A 16,850-nucleotide genomic window follows, 5' to 3' on the forward strand; every position below is an offset into this window, starting at 1 on the left:
CTCTGGGTGGTTCACAAAAATTAAAATTAGAAAAGCTTTAAGATGAGTGAGCCATGTGATTAGAGGATAGAATGCTAGACTACTTAGGTAGCATTCTAAGTCACCTGGATGTAAATCTCCAATCAGCCATAAAGCTGACTGGGTGACCTTCAGCCAGTTTGTGATCTAGTTCGCACATCATGGCTATCCTGGTTTGTTTAAACCCTGGATAGTTGTGAACAAATGAGGGCAAGTGAGCATGCTTGCCCCCACTTGCCTGTCCAGTCCCACTGAGCTAAACACCCCAGGGGTGTTCCATCCCTGGTTTGTTGTCTGTGATGTCCAAACCCAGAATTGTGGGTTGTTGGGGTAGAGACAACTCAGAAATAGAACCCAACAACAAACCATGGGTCCTAACTCTGGGTTGTCTCTCCCCCAACAGCCCACAATTCCAGGTTCAGACATTTCGGACAGCAACCGAGAGACAGAGCATTGTTTAGCTGCAGCAGGAGTGATCAAGCAGCAAGAGCCAGCATGCTCGTTGGCTCCTGTTTCCTTCACAACTGTGTCGTGGGAACCGGGTCACTGTATGACAGCCTAACCTTATGTCACACAGTGGATGTGAGTGTCAGATAGGAACCCCGTGGAGCTCCTTGGAGGCAAAGAAGAATATCAATATTTTTTCATCTAAGTAGATGTTGTTTTTAAATTCTGCATACCATGTCCACTACTCCTTTGAGCAGAGTATATTCTTTGGCACCATGATAGTGGTGATAGTGAATGATAGTGTCCACATATCATCATTCAAGAGCAGCTACCAAAGAGGTGGCGTGCTTGCCATTGTAATGTTATTTTAGCTAAGTTAATTCTCTCCTATTTCCTCCTAGGTCGTAGATGCCAACAAGTGCTTTGAAAAGCAATCTCCTTCTGCTTTATCTCTCCAGCTGGCAAGTTATTACTATAGCCTGCAGATCTATGCTCATTTGGCACCGTGTTTCAAGGACAAATGCCACCCCCTCTACAGGGTCAGTTTTCAGAATTTTGTTTGTCCATTAATATGCAGTATAAAAAGGTGATGCTATAAATCCAGTCCATGTTAAGCATACTTCAGGAACAGGTATAGCTTATTCCAGCCAAGTTGCATATCACCATTTTATCTAGTGTTCTATAAAAGAAACAACTGCTTAATACGATTCTGCCAAAATGGATTATGTGCTTTTAATTAATACTACCTAGCAGTTAGATTTTGTAAAAGGAGTTATTTCCATTTTAAAATGATTATCATGAGCTATGTATTATTTTATTGTGCAATGTTTAAAATCAGAGCCTACCTTTCTGAGGATTGAAAGGTGGCCAATAGAACTTCAATGTTTAAAAAGGGATCCAGTGGCAATCAATCAAGGAAATTACGGACTTTTCAGCTTAATTTCTAACCCAGGTAAATTGGTAGAAGCGTTATTAAAGCTAGAATTGTTGAATACATAGAAACACAAAGATTTGCTGACAAAAAATCAGCATTGGCTTAATGTTTTCTTTTAATATGTTTGTCCTATTGCTTTAGACAGGCATTTTTGACCCATGACAGAAACCAAAATAATACTAGCATAAATTGGCTGTTTACAAGGTGGAAGTTTTCATATGGCTTAGCTTTTAATTGTACAGCTCTTGGGAAGAGGTTTTGGGGGGAAAAGCGTGGGGAAGGGAAGGATTCAGCAATCCAACTTGCTTTATAGTGGTTCAGTAGCTAATGACCTGGGTTCTAAAATGTGGGTGTGTTGACATCACATCAATTTGACAAAGTGGCAGGATAGCAGTGTAGATGGAGGCAATCATACTCTGTTGGCCTTTGAGGCTGTCAAGGCCTACTTTAAATAGAGTATGCTAGTGGGTTTCAGCTTCCTGGAGTCCAGGTGTATCCTGTCATTTGGTGAAACAGAAGTCAGGTCATTAGCTGCTAGGATAAAAAGTATAATACGCTGCTGTGAAGGCTGTAGCCCTTAACATCATATAGCAGTAAGACAGACTTCAGTGAATCCTATATGTATGCATGTATTGCTGGCAAACAAGTGACTGTATTGGCCATACTTAAGTTAACCTTTAATCTGCGCTCTTTGGAGATGATTTTTGTCCATTAATTCTACTATAAAACTCCCAGTACTTGCCAACAGTAAAGATTCCCATATGCCAAACTACACTTCTTCTGGTATATCCCATGTAACCCATTTTTACTTCACTATGCTAATGCTAACAAAGGCCATTACCCACAAGCATACAACAATACCTCTCTCTTCTGGTTTCTTCTTGTGAATTTACCACAGCCTAGTAAACAAGGCCTCAAAAGGTTCTTGATAAGCTAATTTTGCATGAATTGCCATTTTCCTCCCCTTTTGAAAATGGACATAGGGGTGAGCAGTTTTTCTGAAGTTTGAACAGAAGATTTTACCATACCATGTTTCACTGTGATGTCTCAATCTTTAAGTCAAATATTGCCTATTTTCTTGCTTTGTGTTTTGCATGTTTCCTGTCATCCTTGAAAATGGGTGTGGAGGTTTTGCTACTGCACACTACTGTTAATGTTTTGGGAAAGGCCTTTTTAGGAGTATTAACAAGTATTAAGAAGACATAACCAAAAGAAGTTAATTGTTTGAAAGAAGTATAACTTCTTATTTAATCTGCCCTTAAATGAAAGTCACACACTTGTACTAGTTTATTACTTCTGGAGGTTTAGACTACAGTGTAAATTGTAAATAGTACACATTTTTTTTCAAAGGAACTAATTTAATACATTGCTGCCTAATTAATTTCCTTCTCCAGCTCGCCATTATATGTTTCCCTTACTTGTCCTTGCCGTTCATTTTTCTTCATTTGTCTAAAACTGATTTTTCAAAAGCAATTAAATTGTAAGTTGCCCCTGAGAAAAATAAGACACCTCCAGACATTGCTTGGAGGGGGTGGGAGGAAGCACGCGAATATTTGAGTTGCTCCTTATCTATTTAGAATATAAGGTAGGGAATACCTGATCACAAATTAGCTATTCCATTTTTAAGAGGTACCTTGGGGATCTGTTAATTTCTTTTCTTTTTATCAAAATGAGCAATGGAAAGCAAATATTGAGTTAAACTGCTTTCTCTAATAAAGAAAAAAATATCTTTCCTTTTGTTAACATTGATAAATATTTTTCAGTACACATATGTCTGGTGTTGGTGCCCTTGATTTGATTAGCCTCTCTTGTATTAACTTCTTGTTTAGCAGCACCAACTGTAATTAAATTTTTACCCTTTTAACATTCTACTGCAGTGTAGACTTACAGATAGGTGGCACATACTTTATAACATTTCGGGAGCAATCCTATCCAGATAGGCAGCCGCCTCCGAACTCGGAGGCGACCGCCTATCAAAAGCAGGGCAGGAGAAGCACGGAGGGGATCGTTCCCTCCGCGCTTTTCCTGCACTACTTTTTTTGCTGGACCACCGATTGCGGCTGTCTGGCTATGGGAGGATGAAGCGGGGAAGGAGGCTGCTGTATAACACATAGGATGTGTCATACAGGCATTTCTGCCCTTCCCGGAACGCTCTCAGCCATGCCCATTTTCGTCCGCTCTGTGCTCCTCTTGCAAGCGCGGAGGACGGGGCTGTTCCGCGCTGCCCCCGAGGCAGCACAGAAGTGCGGGGAGGTCGGTTCTCAGAAAACAGCATATCCTATGGCCGTCTAGCTGCTATCTAGCGGCCATAGGATTGCTCCTCCAAGACACACATCATATATACTCAAAAGGACCTACTTGTAGCATGTGAAAAAGCAGCTATGTAAATATGTCCTTCTAAATAAGTAAATTACTCACCTGCAAAAAATAACAATAATTAGCCGGCTTGGGGCTTGCAGAAGAGGGACGGAGACCTCTGCCCCTCCTGCAGCATCCTACTGCATTTCTATGCTGGGTGCAGAGGAGAGACTGGGTGCTCCTCCCCTGCTCCACCAGCCCTCTTACTTGGCTGTATGCAGTTTCTTCTCACTAGTACTTAAATATAAAGCTGGCGTAAATGCAAGAACTCTCTGCCCTTAAATGAGTTGTCCCGGGCAGATCTGATTTGGGAGTGACTGACAGATCCAGTCATGCTCAATGCGAGATGCAGCCAAATCATACATGTCTAGCAAAGGCTGGTTGGAAGGAGAGGCGACTAGAACAGTGAATCATGCAGAGATACAGTGAGCAACCTCCTCTGTGGAGGGGTACCTCCCTCATAGGAACCTGTATTTAAATCACTTGTTTCTCACAGTGCAGTGGTGTGCCCCACAGTTTAGAAATGACTAGTCTTCTATTTAGAGCACTTTAGTATGTTTCAGCCATGAAGTTTCTGTAAAGTTAGTAGAGAGGGTATGTGTGTGTACTTGTGGCTTCACTCGAGAATCGTGGTGGGGTAATGTGGGTGTTGGATGTTGGCTCTCCCATAATACCATAATACCCTTTTAACATTCTACTGCAGTGTAGACTTACAGATAGGTGGCACACACTTTATAACATTTAGGGAGCTGGTAGGTTTGTGCATATACAGGACAATGCAGTGGAATTCCAGTGGGGGTGGGGGCTCAAAAAACCCAGAAGGTAGTCTAGAAAAGCTGCACTGCCAGGTATACAGAGAAGGTTTTCACTCTTGTTGGAGGAGGGGAAGAGCAATATAGTGAAGAATGTATTGCTGGAAGAAGAGAGAGGAGGGAGATACCTTGAAGCCTAAGACTTGAACTAAAGCTCAGTAGTAAGCTTTTGTATTATTTTTCCAAATTGTTCTGTTAGTCCACTGAATATTCCATCAGAAGAGCCTTAAATAATGAGCTTGGCTTGACAATCGTAAATGTCAGTGTGTTTTGAATTGGTTCCGCAGGCTGACCCCAAAGAGTTAATTCAGATGGTCACAAAGCACGTCACCCAGTCCAGCTGTGCAGACTGGCCTGATGAAATAGCAACTCTGATCAAGTATCTTCAGTACTACAACGAACGACTTCTGGACTTCACTCAGGCTGAGATTCTTCAGGGTCTCGGCAAAGGGGTAGATGTCCAGAGGTTTACAGCAGATGGCCAGTACAAGAGGGAAACCATATTAGGTTTGGCAGAGTAAGTAATGCTGGCTTTTGTTTTGTTTTTTTAACTTGACACATTTAAAGTGCAAACCAGGAAAGTGAATTTTCGGTGGCACTGACCTTTAAAAAGGCTTATTAGTCCTCACTTTCTTTGCAAGGTTGTTGTTAATGGGATCTCTCTCTCTCTGTCTCTCCATGCATTCTAGTCAGATGAAGTGTTTTGTCCAGCTGAGTGGATCAATAAATACACAAGATATTATTAGTAGAGAGACTTTCATCCCATTTCTTGTGCTCTAGCAGCTAATCTTACACTTCATTGGAACTTGGGACTCCCTTGGCTTATACACATTTTGAACTATCCTTGAACAGACTTTTTTTTCTCTCTCAGATGCATATTTTTATCTGTAACATTTGTGTCGTATTAATGCAGATTCACTTATATTTCCAAAATGTGCATGTGCAGTATTGAATATTCATAGGGACTCAAGGGAATGGTGCCAGATGTTTATTGCATTAGCCAATAGATATTATTTGAACATGGCCAATATTATTAATATTAATAGTATTATCAGTTTCACCCATATTAATATTATTAATATAATACTATCTACGTAGATGGCACTTTTTAATTTCCTTGGGCCCTTTCTTTCTCTGCAATCTAAAAATAAACACAAAAGAAACAACAGGGAAATATATTGGTTATACATGTTTGTTTAGGTCTCCTCTGTGGCTTTTTGTATATTGGAAAAACTGATTAAGTTAGAGGGCAAGTGGCCTGATAAGCATATTGTACTGAGATGTCAGAGCCTTTCAAATTAATCTGGTGTTTGAGTGTCCACAAGGGAATTTAGATTAAAGCTGAGCTGTGACATTTAACTTGCGGTGAGGGTTTGCATGCAACTCGCCCTGAGAATGAATTCATCATGCATCAGATTGACTTGAACCACATAAAACTTATGTGGTTCAAGGCAGTGAACAAAAAGTGGGACTTTCTTAGGTCACAGTACCTGGGCAGCCAAATGCACGCTCAGTGCACCATCATCATGCAAGTCCCATGTAGATCTTCATTGCAGGATGGCCACCAACAGTCACATAATGAGAAAATGGAGCAGCCGTTTTCCTTCCCTCTGTTTTGCCTTGCTTAGTGTTACCTTCACTTGCTCAGTCTGATATTAGAACACTGAGTAGAGCTGATGCATGCAAGATGATGCCTCACAATTGCCTCGACCAGCTGGTTGCATTATGTGCTAAAGGCGAAATTACATGTTAATTGCCTCTACATGTCAGCCAGAAAAAATGCTTCTGGAGGGTGGCTTCTTTATTTGGGGAGAGGGGGCCATACTTCTAGCATGGTTTACCATGTGTATCCTGAAGCGGTGTATGTGTTTGACACATAACATACATACATACATTTTTATAGAGAGGTCAGGGGATGGAGATACACAGGCTGTCTGACATCCCTCAAGCTTTGGGTTCAGGACCTCCTGTGGGTGTGAATCCAGATGCATTTCTCTAACATTTGTCTCAAGGTACCATCCCAGAATTGGCAGTATCTAAAGGAGCTTTGACCTTGCCTTCGGAGGTTGCAGATTGCTTCCTCTGATGCATTCTCAGGGGCTGTGATGTGCATGCAGAGTTCTCCATTCACAAAAGGCCTTCCTTGTTTTCAGCTTTAAGCAGGGGACTATTTCTGCACTATAACTACCGGTATGGTCATGTATGGCACCTAGCGGTATCTGGTATACTCAGTAAGAATTATGGGTCGAGTACGGGGGAAGAAAATGCTTCCGTATGCCATAGGGAGGCTTTCATAATTGTTAGCTGTGCATGCTGCAGCTTGAGAGGGGTGGGTGGGTTATATCAAACTAATGAAGTTTTCATGCTTGTCTTCAAGTACATAAATAATGCTCTTTGGATTAAAACGATAGCTTTCTTTGCTCTCTGTTTCATGAAATAATGAAAATAGATAAAATCCTGTTGAACCTGCTCCATGGGATAGATTTGCCAAAAAGTGATCCATGCTCTAGCTTAAGCATTGCTCAGGTTGATTATATTCTAGAAGCCGAATCAAACTATTTTTTCACACTGTATTTTATGGTTCCTCCTTAACCAGAACACTTGAAGGAAATGTATACAGAATAGCTCTCTCCTTGGCTCAGCGTTACAGTGTCCCGCTCTGGGAAGTTCACATGACACATCTGGAATTTCTTTTCAGTGACAGTGGGTAAGTACAGCAGCTCACCCTATTTCCATTAACCATTTTGGTGAGTATTCCGCAAGGCTGAATCCAAGTGAGCATTTAAATTTTTTTCTTTTTGTCAGCTGAGACAGAATCTGAGGACACACTTGAACAACTGAGCATTGAATTCCGTTGTTGGCACTGAATACTGTCGACACTGAAACCATTGATCAAATGGAAGGTGTTATTTAGTGTCTGGTAACAACAAAGCTGCCATTCACTTAAATACATTTCAGTGTATTAGATCAATGTGAGGAATGGCTGCCAATGCACTTGCAACAAAGGGTAAATGCTGGCATTCTCCATGTTGGTTTCTCAGATACTCAAAGCTCAAAGTCAGGAATATTGGCTTGGTAGTAATCAGCAGGCCTTGATTGTAGTCAGCACTATCTGGTTTTGCTATGTGTACCTTTCTGTCCCTTACAGGGCAACTGGCAGTCTATAGCCATTATAGGGTAATAGCCAGAGTTAGTCCTAAGTAGAGTAGACCCATTAAAATTAATGAGACTTAAGCTAGTCACAACTTACTTAAGTGTCATTCATTTCAACAGGTCTACTCTATGTAGGACTAGCATTTGAATTTACCCATTGTATTCTCAGTCAAGATTAGAAGCATCTGCTGTTGGTAGTGCTTTAACCTGTTCTAATCAGTTTTAATATGCTATGTGCTTTAATTGATATTGTTTTTATACTGTTTCTCTGGATTCTGATGCGATTGTATTGGTTTTACTATTGTAAATAAGGCAACTTGAATACTTTTCTAGAAAGGCAAGGTAATTTATTTATAAAATGTTCCATGTTCATGGTTTATCAATGCCTCTTTCTGGCTGGGTACCAGTACCTCTGGAATCTATTTGCTATGCCATGTGAGTTCAAAAGAGAGGGAAGGTAGTAGGCTAGGTTTGGTCCCTCTTTGCCTTGCACCTCTCTCAAATCCACTTGAACATCTGTGCCCCTTCCAGGAACCGTAAAGCCACAGATAAATCGGCTGGGCTGTTTATATCACCAGCCAATAAATCAGTTGTATCACTATTGAATGCAATTCCAGCAGTAACTAGACAAGTCAGCTGAATCAACAAGTTGCCAAGCAACTACACTGCTTAACTTGGAGGTGGGGGAGCCAATTATGTAGCAGTAAGGGAACTATTTATCCAGTAAAATTGACATTAGGATGTATATTTAACCTTGGACTAGAACTTGTTATGCCCTAAACACAAACTGAAAACCTATTAGGCAAAGCAGCAACCTACAAAATAAAGGAGCAGGCAGTAGGGGAGGGAAGATGGAGCAGTACCAGTCTGGGGAACTACAAGAGGAGGAGGAAGCAGGTTGCAAGGAAAATGCTGGTGGTGGTGATGGCAGGGGCCTGGGCAACGGAGGCTGATAGCAGGCAACAGCAGATGGAACTGGGTGGAAGTAGAAGGCCTAAATGAGGAGAACGGGAAACACTTACAAAAGGGAGGTGGGACAATATCCCATTGCAAACCGTGAAGCATCCAAACAGTAGAGCAAACTTCTCTTAGACCAAATCCTGACTCGTTTTGAACTAAATGCTTTCTGAGGCAATAAATTATTCCCTTGAGGAAGAGGGACAGCATCCAATGCTGCCCATGCACTACTGAGACCCACCACTAGCACAACTGAAAGCTAGCAGGTCTTTAAGCAAACAGAAATGAGCGGAAATGCTAGTTTCTGGAATAGCACAGGTCAATGGAGCTCACAGAAGACAGCTCTGCTCACCTGTCCCATTCCAGAAACTAGTGTTTCTGTTCGTTTCCACAGTTGCTTCCTGTTGGGCTAGTGGTCGGCCCTGTTGGTGCAACAGAAATAGTGAGAGCACACCAGCAGTATACGATTCTGCCCAAGGGTTTTTTGTTGGAAATACATTGGGATTTATTTCTAACGTCCTGCACTATTTTGGATTTTTCTTCTGATTTTGTGCTTTTCTGCTGGTACTGCCCTCCTAAATTGGGTTGCTCTCCAATAAGAGCTATTAAAATGTATGTCTTGGAAGTCTATACAACATCAGCAAATTATAAGTTATTGGACAGCTAAAAAGCTTGATTTTTTTTTTTTATAATGTCAGGAAAAGAACTTGAATACCCAACTTGATGAGAGATTCAGTAAAATCTAATTATGAGAAGGCAGCTTAAACTCAAGCTGTTGTTAGAAAAATATCCTTTTAAGACAGAGTTTTTATAATTGTTTGTGTAAAAGTCTGTTTATGATTCTGGCTGCTTTGTAGATGATAGTTTAGGATTTTACTGACGCTGCAAAATAACTATACATGAAACCTCGGTTTTGTTCTTTGCAGTTACAAAACATGTTCCTTTTTACTATACAGTTTATCCACAGCTGCAATAGAAGATAGGGCTCAAAGTCTTGGTCTGTTTGAGACTTTGAAAGCTGTGCCTGAAGCATTTCATGAGCATATGGCAAAATATGTATACCCTACTATTGAAGGTAGAGATCACCAGCGTTTACTGTATTATTTCACACTTCTCGAGAACTGTGCCTGTCCTGAATTTGTGAAACACTCTGTCAAACCTGAAACTCACATACGTCTGCTGAAAAAATTCAAGGCAGTTTCCCCAGGTATGTGGTGTTGTCGTTTTGTCTTCTACATTTGTACCTACCAAGTTCATTCGTGTTTTTTCTCATTAGCAAAATATGATGTTAAAATAGATGTTCATTAATCTAGCATGTGCTTAACATAACAGTGTATAAGTTATAACTTACAATTTGAAAACCTAGGAGTTAAATAAAAATAACGGCAACAAAGCTATGCATTTTTCATGCCTCGTACTATTGCTCAGAGATAGACATGAGGAAAATAAGTTATTGATTTGTGAAAATTCAGCCAACAACAATGAAAAATCTATATTCCTATCTATCTGTGGACATGTTTCATATTGTGCATATGTTGGTATGAAGTTCTGGGGGAAGCGGTGGAGGAATACCTAGATTTTAAACTTAAGTAGTATCCATGACACCATTTCTAGCATCAAATTGATGGTTCCACCAGCCCACCCCCACTCCACCCCCACATACTTCCTACCATCGCACCACCCTGAACTCTGACTAAAACTAATGAAAATCACAGAGGATGCAATCTTATGCACACTTATCCAGGAGTAAACCTCAATGAATACAGTGGGACTTACATCTGATTTAACATGCATAGGAAAGTGTTGTAAACTACCTAAAATAGATTGAATACTAAGGGATCAAGACCATTCACATGATTTGGGAGGCTCCACAGTCTTGCGTGGCTCCACAACCCCCTTCACTTGTGTGGCTCCATAACCCTCTTCGCACATTCTTGCAGTTCATGGGGGGAGCATATGAGCCCCCCCAGTGTGTCTTTTGACATTCCTGCCTCCTTTTCTTTGTTTTGTTTTGTTCTTTGAGCATGTTTTGTTCTTTGAAAGGCCCTTCCATAAGCTGTGCCGGAAGCTGGGAGGAAGCGTAACATGGAGGGTGTCCAAATGCACTGATGGTTGGATTCTGGCACCCATACATAGTGGCTCTCATGTTATTACAGAGTTGCTAGCTGTGATTTCTTTTTTAAGTAATGTAACTTTGAGGCTTCTTGTTTATCTTTCTCTGTTTATTAGGCCTTAATTACAAAAAGCTAACAGAAGAAAATGTGAGTCCTCTGGAAGCTTTGGATCCTATCCTCACAAGTCAAAATATTCTATCGATCTCCAAGCTTGCCCCTAAAATTCCAGAAAAAGATGGAAGAATGCTTTCCCCGAGTTCTGTATATGCCATCTGGCTAAAAAAAATCTTCTGGAATGGGGATCCCCATCTTATTAAAAGAACTCCAGAAACCATAGCTGAATGGTTACATTCCTATGATATCTGTGCCAAGTACTTTGATAGACTTTATCCAGGAGACATTATCCATTTCATGGATGAAATTACTTTTTCCTCAGAGGCTGTCACCAAGGTAAGTACAATTTCATCATTGCATTGTATACATTCAGATATTTCATTTTAAAGTGTTCTAAACCTTTGCCTCTCACTTGAATACATATTAAGTTTGATTTTTCAGGAGACATCCAATGTCCACTTACAACTGGTGGGAATTCCGCTCTCCTCCCCCACACGCAGGGGGACGTTTTTCACACTACTTTGATATGAGATATATGTGTAAACGTTTTGGTTAAAAGTAGAAATAACTAACATCCTTGCTGGGTATAGCTAAACTAGGTATATCCTGGTCATAATCGAATTCTAGCTCATCACAAAGTAACCATTTTCTGAAGGAGGTGTGCACTTCATACTTGTTTAACTAGGCTGTTTCTACAATACAAAGTTGACTGCAGAGATGTTAATTTGTATTCACTTAGGTTGAAGATGGAGGAAGAAATCTTACGTCCTCTAGATAGTGTCTGGGGGATAGGATTTTTCTGATTCCTGGCTCCAAGCTTGGAGCCAGGAAACCACACTCCCCTCCCGCTCCTAGCTGGCACAGAGAGAACCATGCTGGCTGCCTCTCCACCCTCGGTAAGCACAGCATAGAGATGGGGGAAAGGAGGCATTCCTGGGGGCGGGGCGGGGAAGGGGTTGGGGCAACTGGTCCTATCACTGCTCCAGCCTCCTTCCCTCCCCCTCCCCGAAGCCTCCGCTAGACAGGCAAAATCACCCATTTCGATAAAACGCAGCGTGGAAGGCACGCGGCGCCTCCCATCTCTGCATAGGATACTCAGAAGCTTCAAGGTTCAGGGCTTTATGAGTACCTAGGGTGTAACCCATAGGATTGTGCCCTAAATCTACTAGCTAATGAATGGTACCGTAGTGTTATGGATTAAAGGGTCTCTTGAAAGAAGACTTCCTTAGTATTTACTGTGTGCCTGGTCTTTGGAAACAAGCACACCTTTCCATCTAACACACCTTCCTTCAGTTTGAGCAGGTTTTCATAGATTTCTCATTACAGCAACCTTTCCTGTCAAAATATTCAGTTTTGTCAATGTTTTCCAATACGTAGATTTGACAAAAATGTCTGAACCGCTATCTGCATTTCTTATTATTGATTCATTTGCACTTTAGTCTATTGTTTTATTGTTTGTGGCTCTCTCTCTCTCTCTGTGGCTAATATAAGCTACCAAAACAGTTTAGTAAAGTTAACAGGCTATTGAAATTCATTTCCCAGGCTTACCTAGGATTACTGGATGAAACCTGTATGAAACCTGATTGAGTATGCTTTATTTTACATAGAGAGCTGGTAACTTCTTTCTGATGTAAAGCATGGGAACGAATTTAATTTATAAATCTAATCTGTTGCCTTCTTCCCATATGAAATGTCTGAATTCGACCTTTCATATCCATTTAGGATAATGGGAGCAGACATCCTTTCTCCCTCCCACCCTCCAAAACACTCTGAAATAAAGAAGATTGCTTTTTTGCAAGTTTATGAAATGCAGAGAATGTTAATGCTACTTGACAACACTGTAGTTTATCGATATACAAAAATGAATGCACAATTAAAGTAGCATTGTCTTGTCCTAGTATTCTTCTTTTAAATGGTCCAATCTCTGCTTGCAAGATCATTGTGACTAGGGATATACGAAAGTGACTTACCTTTTCACGGATTCTATTCATGGTGGGAGGGGAGGCGTTCCGTCCCTCCCCCTGGAATCCTCGACGGGTGGGGGAGGCGATCCAGTCCTCCCCCCCGGAATCCTCAACGGCTGGCTCTGCTCCTCAGCGGCTCCACGGAGCAGCCGGCCAGGCCAGGGCCATCTGCAGCCGGATTTCCAGCCGCGGTGGCTGCTAGGTAAAAAAAACAAAAACGGCATACGCAAATGGCGGCGGCTACGGCCGCCGCCATTTGCGTTTCTTATTTTTCGCCGTCTTAGTCTACGTAAATATTTACGTAGACTATTACGGCGAAAATAAAGGGGAACGCAAGTGGACGTAGTGGGCGCTATTTGTGTCCCTTTTTGATTCGCCATAATAGTCTACGTAAATATTTACGTAGACTAAGACGGCGAAAAATAAGAAACGCAAATGGCGGCGGCTGTAGACGCCACCATGTGCATACGCCGTTTTTTTTTTTAACCAGGATGTGATAGGCTACGTAAGTCTTTACGTAGCCTATCAGAAAGGAAAGGTTCCTCCTGTGCAAGCACCGGGTCATTACTGACCCCTAGAGGGACGCCTGCTTACGCTGGCGTTTTCATGGCAGACTATAGCGGGGAGGTTTGCCATTTCCTTCCCCAGTTGTGTCTTTACGTAGCCTATCACATCTCCGTAAAAAAAAAACCCCAAATGGCCAGACTGCAAATGGCGGCGGCAGCAGCCGGTTGGAAGACCAGCAGCCGAAGCCACTGCCGCTGAAGCCGCCGCCGCTCGGAACATCCGCCCCAGGTAAGTCTCATCCCGGGGGGGGATCCGCGGGGGGGCGGGGGGTGGCAGGCCGTTTCGCCACAGATTTCGGGGGGCCGAATGCACTGGTATTCGGCCTCACCGAGATCTGTGGCGGAATTCTCTGACATCCCTAATTGTGACTTTACAGGATGGCAAACGCTTTTCTTTAGCATCCAACAAAACAAGCCAACTATATACATAATGCTGCCATCTGCATCACTTTGAGAATTTTAATGCACAAAATGGGTTGAGACTAGAAATAGTTTCTGCTAGCAAAGTAATGGATATGCTAATCAAGTGCTTTTGCATAATATGTAAAAAAAAGCCCTATGTCAACTTTCTTAAAATATAATAAAGAGACCAGGGCTTGGATCCAGTGTTTCTGTGAGCCATGTTCCGCTTATGGGATACTCCTGCTGAAGGAGGTTGTGGGGGAGGTGATTTTCTATGATTCTTCCAGCAGTCTCCAATGCCCCCTGTAAAGCTGTCCAGGAGGGGTAGCAGACCCTCTGGAACACTGTGAGAGGTGGCATTGGGAGGGCTTCAGGGGATCTGGATCTTAATCCTTTCTGCGAACAGAAGGGGCCCTTCTGTTTGTGGAAGGGATACTCTGGATCCAACCAGTTATCTCCGTGATTTTATCTGAGCCAAGTGAACCCCTGCAATGAAAGTTGTTTCCTGTTCCACACAGTCAGTACAAAATAGCAGACGTATAAGGTTCTTGTTAAAGGGCAATACGCAACCCAACTCCTGCTATCTGTATTGGGGGATTGATAATGGGCTAGTTCATACATGCATTTTGCAGGGTGATGACTCGCGTGTTTGAATATGCCATCACAGGAGAACTTCCATATTATCTTAAGTGCAATGCATTTCAGTGGAGTGAGTACATTTATCAAGTGATGAATATGCATGTGTGAACCAGGCCCAAGAGCACCCTCTTTATTAGTAGTATTTATTATTTATCTATTGCATTTATATCCCGCCATTTTTCCTCTTGCAAGGAACCCAAGGCGGCTTACATTCTCCTCCTCCTCCTCTCCATTTTATCCTCACAACAACAACCCCGTGAGGTAGGTTGGGCTGAGAGTCTGTGACGGGCCCAAAGTCACCCCGTGAGCTTCCATGGCCGAGTGGGGACTAGAACCCGGATCTCCCAGCTCCCAGTCCAACACTCTAGCCACTACACCACATTGGCTCTCTTTACTACACCATCTGTGTGCCTTCCCTTGAGCATATAACAGAGAGGTGTTTTCATGGCTTCTACACTTTTATGGAGCTCGTTTGAAAGCGCTGTATCCACACACAGTCCAATCCTATGTCTACTCAAAGGTAAGCCCCATTGAGTTAAATGGGACTTACTCCATGATTAATTTATATAGGACTGCAGCCTTACTCTCTCTGTTAGGGCTGGCTTTCAGTTAACCTCATTTGTGCCAATTGTTATGCCAATGTGTACGTCAACATATGAAAATGTTTTATATTTGAATTTTATTTTACAAGCATTGTTAGTTACTCTGCCTCTGCCTTTGGAGCTAGTCAGGTGTGCAAACAGGGGTTTGGGAACTAGACTTAGTCAGAGAAGACCCATTGAAATTAAAGGGACTTCAGTTAATCATGACTAACTCAAGTTCCATTCATTTCAATCTGTATCCAACCCTATACAACTAGTTAAGCTATATAAGATGGGAAGCATTTTATAGCACTTCACATGTTAAAAGTGCTAGCCTATATTAAAGATGAAGCCAGCACAAGGAAATGCATGAATTCATCATGTATTTGGGGAGTTCAGAACAATACATCTTTGCCTGAGGATAAATGGGGGAAAATAAAATAAAACTCCATTGCTGTTTCTTAGGCCAGCTGTCACAATGTTGAGGAATAAATATAATTCACCTCATAGGTGGTATAATCACAATAGCTCATTCTTTGCTCTTGAGGATAGTTCAGGAGTGAGAGTAAAGCTGAAAAAGATTTCATAGTGTGATAGTGCCTCTTAACATCTCCTTTCTCTGGCTACAATCTCTGGACTAGAGTCAGTTTGATGTAGTGCAGTGCAGTCCATCCATTTTCCCCCCCTGAGAAACAGTGTTACTGTGTGAGGTGGGGGAATCTGCAGCATCCAATCATAGAAACATAATGAGAGTCACAACATGTAGTTGTTGAAAACCACCGCTTGCTTTTGTGATGGTCTCATTAATTAAAAAAAGGAAATATACAGGCCTCCTCTTAGCTCTCTGTTTTTGAACCATAGGCTGGCAGGAATCAAAATACCTCCCAATAAAAGCGGAAAACTTCCAGCTGGTAGCTTAGAAGGAATTTGTCCAACAATTTGAAGCATAGAAAGTTGTGCTTTAAGATTACTACAGATTATGTTTTAAGTGTGTGTATATGTGTGTGCATGTGTGTGTGTGTTTAAGGAAGAATTTTAAAACTTAGATAATGGAATCAGTCAGGAAAATGTAGGCGTGAAAAAAATGAGCTAGTGTGGGATTAGAATTTGAAAAAGATGGCTTTTTTTTAAGTAACAAGACTCTCTCTTGCTTATTTTCTGTTGCATTTAACACATTCTTGTTCTCTACAAGGAAAGACAATATCTTAATCAGTATACATTTCTCAGCTACTCCTACCACTGACTCATGTACATCCAGGCACCGCTTGTATTGCAAATGCCAATGACAATTTATGATGAGATGAACATTATCTTTTCTCAGCTGTCAGTTGATTCCCGGGTAGAGATGACAAAAAAGGCTATTAAGTCAGTGAAACACATTTCTGAAAAAGCTGGAAAAAAGACTTCTGAGGAGGACAACACAGAAGGCGTGGTTAACAGGCAAATCACATACAAAGGTGCTCTGAATCATCTGCAGCAGTCTCTTGCGCATCTGGAAACACTTAACCATAGCTTTATTTCTTACCTGAAAAACAGTGACCAGGTAAATTAAAAATATATAGCCTAACCAAATGAAGATTGTGCATAATAACTCTGCAGGAGTGTCTGTGTACATTTTATACTGGTTAAATTTTTAAAAATGGAAATGAAAAACATTTATTAAATGCTTCATTTCCCCCACTGTCCCCAATAACTCTGTATTGCTCATTTTGTCTTACTGGACTTGATGCTGATCAAATTAGGATTTATTTCTTTTTTAAAAAAAATATGTAAAAATACAATGCAAGGGCT

The 16,850-nt window shown here is 41.5% G+C and overlaps 1 protein-coding gene across 7 annotated transcripts in view; it reads left to right on the top strand.

The window, feature by feature from the left end:
- Positions 1 to 16,850, top strand: part of NBAS (NBAS subunit of NRZ tethering complex) — a 233,290-nt gene that overhangs the window by 167,703 nt on the left and 48,737 nt on the right. For all 7 annotated transcript variants that reach the window (XR_014786542.1, XR_014786544.1, XR_014786543.1 and 4 more), the window contains exons 40-45: positions 867 to 1,004; positions 4,857 to 5,086; positions 7,166 to 7,276; positions 9,636 to 9,886; positions 10,909 to 11,243; positions 16,381 to 16,602. Coding sequence is in view for 4 of the 7 variants with exons in the window: in XM_084826593.1 (XP_084682719.1) it covers positions 867 to 1,004; positions 4,857 to 5,086; positions 7,166 to 7,276; positions 9,636 to 9,886; positions 10,909 to 11,243; positions 16,381 to 16,602 (1,287 nt within the window). In the remaining 3 variants the exon portion in view is untranslated. The remainder of the gene's footprint in view (positions 1 to 866; positions 1,005 to 4,856; positions 5,087 to 7,165; positions 7,277 to 9,635; positions 9,887 to 10,908; positions 11,244 to 16,380; positions 16,603 to 16,850) is intronic.

This window comes from Heloderma suspectum, chromosome 1, assembly GCF_057233095.1.
Source record: "Heloderma suspectum isolate Gila_16-S chromosome 1, 16-S_ref, whole genome shotgun sequence".
Taxonomy (NCBI): domain Eukaryota; kingdom Metazoa; phylum Chordata; class Lepidosauria; order Squamata; family Helodermatidae; genus Heloderma; species Heloderma suspectum.